General features: G+C 53.3%; 1 protein-coding gene across 1 annotated transcript; it reads right to left on the reverse strand.

Moving 5' to 3' along the window:
- Positions 1-2,689: 2,689 nt before the first annotated feature.
- On the reverse strand, positions 2,690-6,255 carry MTFP1 (mitochondrial fission process 1). The gene is made up of 4 exons (XM_032309350.1): positions 5,911-6,255; positions 4,892-5,019; positions 4,273-4,505; positions 2,690-3,309 (listed from the first exon to the last, which is right to left on the reverse strand). Exons 1-4 carry the CDS (start codon positions 5,975-5,977, stop codon positions 3,237-3,239), a joined length of 501 nt encoding a protein of 166 aa, XP_032165241.1. The 5' UTR covers positions 5,978-6,255; the 3' UTR covers positions 2,690-3,236.
- Positions 6,256-7,380: the final 1,125 nt, after the last annotated feature.

The raw sequence follows: 7,380 nt of genomic DNA on the forward strand, positions 1-7,380 counted from the left end.
TCTTACACACCACTCATTGGCCCACAATAAGAGGTTTTGCAAAGTAAGCCTCCAGATGGGTCAGGTCTCAGGCATCCAGAAGAGGCCCCACTTCTGGCTAGGGGACTGCTGGGCCCCTCAGCAAGCATTAAAGGAGCAAAGGGAGAAGCACCCTGATTCCAGTGTCCCCAGGCAAGCCACGGGTTTGCCCACCACCCCACCACTCCTGCCCATGTTCTCAGATGGCAGGCATGGGGCCTGCTCACTCCCTGGGTCTTCACCTCACAAGAGACCCAACACCAGCTCCTACTCTTGGAGAACTAATTTCCCCCAGCCCCACCTCAGAAAAACCATGAGTGGTAGAATTGTTGGTGAGCACCTCTTTCTTGGGAAACTCCAGTAGGCACTGAGCACTCCTTTGACCCCACTGCCTAGGTCTGGAGCTAAAACCTGCCTGCAAGACTCTGTGTCCTGAGTCTTGGGTGGCCATGGGTGAAAATGCGTTGCTTAGGATGGACATCAACATCACCATGAGCACAGTCCCTGCCATTGGTGTGAGGGGGCTAGGTGACCGCTTCCACCAGCCAGACCGTGTTGTTAACATGGAGAGTGTGGGAGCATGGGGCTCACTTGTACCTGTGTGACCTCAAGCCTGTAGAGATGAGTTTTCCCATCTCTAAAATGGGGCTGATCTTGTCTACTGCATGGGGTTCTTTTTTAAAATTTAAATTAACATACAGTATATTCATGTAATATTAGTTTCAGAGGTAGAATTTAGTGATTAATCAGTCATATGTAACACCCAGTGTTCATTCCATCAAATGCCCTCCTTAATGCCCATCACCCACTTACCCCGCCCCTTTACCCCTCTCCCCTCCAGCAACCCTGTTTGCTTCCTACGATTAAGAGTGTCTTATGGTTTGTCTCCCTCTCTGATTTGGTATTATTTTTCCCTCCCTTCCCCTATGATCCTTTTTCCTTTCTCAAACTCCACATGAGTGAAATCCTATCATTGTCTTTCTCTGATTGACTTATTTCACTTAGCATAATAATACCCTCTAGTTCCATCTACACTGTTGCCAATGATGGTAAGATCTCCATTTTTTTGATGGCTGAGTAACATTCCATGTGTATATACCACATCTTCTTTAACCAGTCATCTGTCAATGGACATCTGCGCTTTTTCCACAGTTTGGCTATTAGGGACAATGCTATAAATATCGGGGTACTACATACGGTTCTTGGGAGAATCACATGTGGTCACTGCAGAAAAAGAGAAACTGCCAGATAATGAAGGGGGTAGCACTGATTGTCCATATAGTGGACAGCAGTTATCCTTCTTCGGGATGAGGAGGCTCAGGGCGGTGAGTGGCTTCCAGTGATGGGGTCATAGAGCTCACAGCTAACTTCCCTGAGGTTTCGGGCTTCGCCCCGGCAGGCCATGAATGGGGGCCAAGTGGAAGAAGGGGGGAAGGAAGAAGCCAGAACCAGGTTCTGCTGGGATTTGCCAAGGGGCCCCTGACCCCGTGTCTCCCACTATGAAGGGGACCTCAAAAAGGGCCCAGGTTTTGGAAAAGGACTCCCTTCCTCATCTCTGCACCCCCTGGAGTCAGAAACCTGACTCAGTTCAGAAGACCAGATCATCTGGTGGGAAACCTTCTCAGCGGACTTCCCAGAGACAAAGGGAAGACAAAGATACCCCACCAGAAGGCTTGAAGGCAGCCACCCAGCCAACCTCTACACACCTCTAACCTTCTGACCCAGTTTCTGCTCACGGATACTGAAAGTTGAGAGAAAATGAAGTTACTTGTCCTGAGGCAAGAAAAGAACATGTTTACACCATGACCTCAGTGACCAAGGTAGAGACTAAGTAAGCAGGGAACCGGTGGCAGAGCCCACATGTCACAGGGATGCAGGTGTGGGTTGACCCCAGTGGGGAGATGGGGAGGTGCAGGACTGGAGAGGCGCCAAGGGGACTCAGAGCATTTAAGGTAGCCGTGGGAGACGGGGCAGAGGTCAAGGGGGGGCCAGGGAAAGGAATCCAGTGGCTGTGGGATGAGAAGAGCAGCAGAGAAAGGCCCACCGTCAGAGACCCCAGCCATCAGATGCACCCTATAGCTACAGACATCCCCAGAGCAAGAGCCACCACCTGAGCCCTTATCCTGTCGCAGCAGCAATCCTGCCCGGTCCCTTGGCCCCTGTAAGTCCCTAGCCAGGTGCAGGGGGTCACTATGGGGACGGGTCAGCCCCCAAGTGTGCACCCAGGCTGCCCATCTCTCTTTTGGCTGTTGTTAGCAGCCAAAAATGGGCCTGGCCCAGCATCGAGGAAGAATGCCCCCTTCAGTGCTCTCAGGGACAGCCTCCTGGGTCACTCCCTTTTCTCCAAGGCTCCTGAGTCTCCTCCTGGGAATCTCATGTGATACTCATAAGGGGGCTATTTTCACCTCGGGCACCTTCAGGCTCAGGTGGTAACCCTTTCAAAGGTATCAGTGCTTTAGCAGGCTTGCAAAGAGGTCAATACCAGAGGGAGAACGGCAGCACCGAGGGGGGGAATCCCCGAATCTGCAGGGGAGCATCGGTGGGTGAGGAGTACCTGACATACTGTGAGCCACGTGTGACTGGAGAAGTCAGCCTCTACCTCTGAGGGCCCCTGGGCCTGCTCCCAACCACCACACCCCTGCTCATCCACAGGAGAAAAAGATAAGAGAACTCAATTTCTTGAGGATTTATTGGGCCAGGGGCTGTCCTGCCTTCCAGCTAGGCCCGAGCAGGTCCTGCACTAGGGGTGGGCCAGCTAGAGAATCAGTCCTCAGGGTGCCCGCGACGGCACCCCCTACATTTCTCCGCATGTCTGCTGCTCTTCAGTCCAGCCACATTGCCACGGGGCCGAGCCACCAGGACTCCTGGGTCCCCAGCTTGCTAAGCGATCTTGGCTATCTATATTCCTTGCCATGTCTTGGCTTCTGTCTGCTTATCCTCCATGGGAGGAGGTTACCTTCCTATCAAAAGACAGGTCTGCTCGCCGTCAGTATCACAGATTCCATGGAAGCAGATGGGGGTCAGGTCTCCCTTTCTGTGAGTCACCGCAGCTGCTGCTCCTTGAGGTCTTTGTCTCTCAGTCTCCATCTGGCTCAAACATGCCCAGATGCCAGGGCCTCAGGCCCCAGGGAGCCAGGCATCCAGATCCCCTGGCAGGAGGAAGAAGCTGGACCAGAGCAGGGAGTGGGCCAACCCACAGGCCAGGGACCCAGGTGGGGTCAGGAGGAGCTGGGCTTCTCCACTGAGGGGTAGAGTTTGCGCAGGCTGGAGTCCAGGAGGAAGTCCACTGACCTGTGGTGGACAGGAATGAGCAAATGAGCCCTGGGAGCTAGAGCGGGGAATAGGAGGTAGGAGGTCAGGGCTAGGAAAGGGACTCCTAGATGCAGGACATGAGTGCCATCCAGGTGGCAGACATCACCCTTTTCTTTATTCAGTTGGGGAAACTGAGGCACAGAGAGGGTAAAAGGCTCACTTAGGGCCCTTGGGTAAGCTGTGTTCCCTTGGGAAAGGCCTGCTCCTCCCACTCTACATTGGTCTGATTGAGTTGGCCTTGTTCTCTGGTTCTAAGAGCAGGCATGTGACCCAAGGGTGGTCAATCAGAAAAGAGAAATTGGCTCAGAGGTGGGCACTCAGTCCAGAACAGACCAATGACAGCCTTCCTTGGGACTTTTTTGGTCAACTACAAGAAGCTTCCTATGGGGCTTGCTAAGCTGGTGGGGAGGAGGCTAGGAGCTGCTGGAGGCCATCTCTGCTCCCACGTGGGGAAAGCGAGTGAAGCCAACATACCAACATGGGATGGTATGGGAAGAAGGGCACAGCAGGATGGGGAGACCAAGACCCCAATGACCCCATTTGGGTGCCTCAATCCAGCCATGCCTGAAAGCAGCATTAACTCTGGACTTCTCAGTTTCATGAAACAAATCATTCTTATTTTCCTTCACCTAGTTTCTGTCGGGCTTCTGTCACCAGAATCTCCCTAAACCCATCCCCTCCAATGTGCACCTGATCTTGTCTGCCTCTGATTGTTCTATAACACTAGGGTTTCTTTCTAGAATTTAGTGGTCCTGTGTCCTATACCCTCAAGGCTCCGCCCATACCTTTACTGCTTAAGTGCCTGCCAGAACACAGGCACAGACCGTCCTTTCTGCCTCAGAAGCCTGTTCTACCAGCCCTGCCCGTGCTGCTCTTGTCCTGTGCAAAGTGGGGACACCCCACGTCTCTCAGAGGAACCCTGAGGCTGGAAGAGGCACCCACCTGTCAATGGGGTGGATGATGACAGGGATGACCAGAAGCCCCAGTGCAGTGGTGGTCCACTTGCGGACGGACAGAGGCCAGCGGGTGGCGGTGCCTAGGATGTAGAGAGAGGCAGCACACACACGGTTGATAGTGAAGCCTGGGATAGCCACAGAGGCCAGAGCCTGCCACACGAAAGTGTCCACCACAGCCACGGTCACCCTGGTGCTGCGGCCCGCTTCAGGGCACGGTACCTGGTAGGGAGAAGAGAGAATTAATCCAGCAGGAGCAAAGGTGGGAAACCCTGTGGACAAGGGGCATAGGACTGGACCAGGGGAGGTAGGTGGCCAGTGAGGAGTGGGGGTGGGGACAGAACCACACTGGTGTCAGGTTCTGGACTGTACCAATTCAGGGCTGAGCATGAACTCATCCACAACCAGAATTGGGGTACAGGCTAGGGCACATGCATGGCTGGGGGCAGGGGACACTACCCTACAAACAGGACTGAGGTATGGATTGCAACAGGCAAGGTAGTAAGAATTGGACTGTTCCACCATGCATTGTAGCAAACACTGGCTGTGGACAGAAGCACAAAGGGAGTGGACTAGGGTGGGGGGTGGAGGGGCAAGCCAACACTCACGGCTCCCGCCTTCTTGCCCTTGTCAATGGCATCCGCCAGCACATAGGAGCTGGACACACCATAACTCAGCCACACCACAGCTGTGGGCACCAGGGAGCGGAATGCCTCTCCCACCTCATTGGCATAGCCTGTTGGGGAGAAGACATTTCACTCCGATGGTGGTGGTGGTGGTGGGGGGCGGCTGGCTGTCTCAGTCCATTAAGCTTCTGACTCTTGATTTTGGCTTAGGTCACATCCCAGGGTTGAGATCAAGCCCCGCGATTCTCCCTCTCCCTCTCCTTCAGCCCCTTCCCTCTCTCTCTAAAAAACCAAAAATAAGTATAATTCCGGTGGTGGGGAGGGGGGACGGGCTGCTCCACAAGGGGGCACTAATTCTAATCCCAGCTTGCTAAATGGTAGCTGAGTGACCTTAGATAAGTGATTATTTCTCTGAGCTTCTGTTTCCCAGTCTTTAAAAAGGCAACCATGAAGTCCCTAGGGCCACTGTGGGAGAGCTGAGTACAGTCACAATCATCATTCCCTTGCCTTCCCAGTCTGGGTTCTAGGAGCATGTGCACTAATGCAGAGACTAACAGCAGGTCCGCTGATGAGGCACTCACCCTGCACCAGTCTTTCCTGTGCCTTATTCTACCCTTCCAACTACCAGCCCACGAGAGAGGTGCCGTTTATCTCCGTATGCCCCCAAAGAAAACCAAGCATCAAATAGAGCCAGTATGAGAGTCCAGATACTGACTCCATAGTCAAGGCCCAGACATACCAGAGAGGGCATCCCACTCACCCCGTTCCTCCCAGCCGGGCTGGAACGTTCACCTGGGAGACTGGCCAGCAGAGACCCTGAGCGCAGAGCTGGGCGGACCTGAGCTGTGTGACCTTGGGCAAGTCCCCAGGCCTCTCTGGCCCATGCAGAATGAGAACTACGATCCTCCCACCTTCTCCAGGGCACTGACCGGCGCCTGGCGACCCCTGTCTCTCCAGCCACATGGTAGGGGAGTCGCCGTGCCCCTCGCCACCGCACTCACCTAGGTACCGCACCCACGTGTCCCGGAAAAGGTCGCGCTCGGCGCCCCGCGGGAGCGGTTCGGACATGGCGTTCCGCCTCCGCAGGAGCCACTGCAGCCGGTCCTGCTGCCGTTACCACCTCAGCTTCCACTACCGCTCCAGTCCGCCGCGGCGGGACGGGATGAAGGTCCCGGGCTGAAGGTCCGGGGCTGAAGGACAGGTCGTGCGGTCCCCGCCAGCAGGGAGCGTCTGCAAATTACCCCGCGCACTGAAGCCCCTCTCCCAGGCTTGGGTTTTGCAGATTAACACGCTTCACGTTTTCTCTGGGGTTGAGTGGTTGGCGCAATCCTTTCCCACGACTGACTGTAGTCTTGGAGCCTAAGAGACTGGGGTTCAAATGCGACATGCTACACTTCCTAGTTGCACTTTATAACCTCAGGCAACACACTGTACTCTGAGCTTCGTTTTATTAATTTATTAAATGGGGAACGCCGTGTTCAGTCCTGGGACAATTGCAAAGATTAATGATAAGAAATCATTTATTAAGTTTACTACTGGCCAGACCATTGGCTAAAGACTCTAGACAGATTGCCTCCTAAAAGCCTCCCACCAACCCAGAACCCCTATTTTACAGACGAGGAAATAAAGGCACACACACGCAAAGGGTCACTTTTCCAGGTCATACAACTAAGTGGTGAAGCTGGCATTTGAATCGAGGTCGTGGCTCCAGGTGCCGCGCTCTCAAGTTGAGCTGAGTGAATGAGGCTGGGGAAGTGAACAGTGAGCAGTACCCTGGTGAGGTGGATATTTGGACTCTCCCTGCCAGGTGCTATGTTCATATACCAAGCTCTGAGGTCTAACTGGATCAGCATAACCCCCAGACCAAGATTCTCTGGGGCAGGACCTCGAATGGTTAAATGAATGAATGAATGAATGAATGAATGAACGAACGAAGGAAGAGACAGGGGAAGCAAGATATCATGGAAGTGAGCAAAACAGAAAGAGTGGTCTTGGGTTGTCATGATTACTAAGAAACTCTTCCCCAGCTGGACCTCAGTATTCTCACGTGAGCAATGAGTGCCCTTCACTAAAACCGTGAATCCTTTGGATTTTGGAGGTATCAGGCAGCGAAGAAGTAGAGAGGGCGTCCGGGGTTCAAATCCCAGTTGTGCCACCTATTTATCTACATCTGTAAAATCTACTAGTAGCCCATATTTACCGAGCGCTCACTTGTTAAGGTTCTCTTCTAAGCGCTTTGCACATATTATTTCCTTGAACCTCTGCAACAACTGAGGGCCATAAGCACAGGGTTGAGGTGTGGTACCCAGTAGGCACTTATTTTATTAAAGAATTGGCTTTTTATTATCAAATAAAGATGAGGGAAATAAGACCATTAGTTCAATATTAACGACTCCATTTTCAGCCCTGGGCGTCTCTGTCATTGTATGGTCGTATATAGCAGCCGGGTCAGCGGCGACTAGAGACCAAAA

The sequence above is a fragment of the Mustela erminea genome, chromosome 13, assembly GCF_009829155.1.
Source record: "Mustela erminea isolate mMusErm1 chromosome 13, mMusErm1.Pri, whole genome shotgun sequence".
Taxonomy (NCBI): Eukaryota; Metazoa; Chordata; class Mammalia; order Carnivora; family Mustelidae; genus Mustela; species Mustela erminea.

Excerpts from the sequence above, each read along its gene's own strand:
- MTFP1 (XM_032309350.1), bottom strand. The coding sequence starts at position 5,977 with ATGTCCGAACCGCTCCCGCGGGGCGCCGAGCGCGACCTTTTCCGGGAC. Across the intron at positions 5,020-5,910 it reads CACGTGGGTGCGGTACCTAG|GCTATGCCAATGAGGTGGGA; the intron begins GTGAGTGCGGTG and ends TCTCCCCAACAG. Across the intron at positions 4,506-4,891 it reads AGGGCAAGAAGGCGGGAGCC|GTACCGTGCCCTGAAGCGGG; the intron begins GTGAGTGTTGGC and ends TCTCCCTACCAG.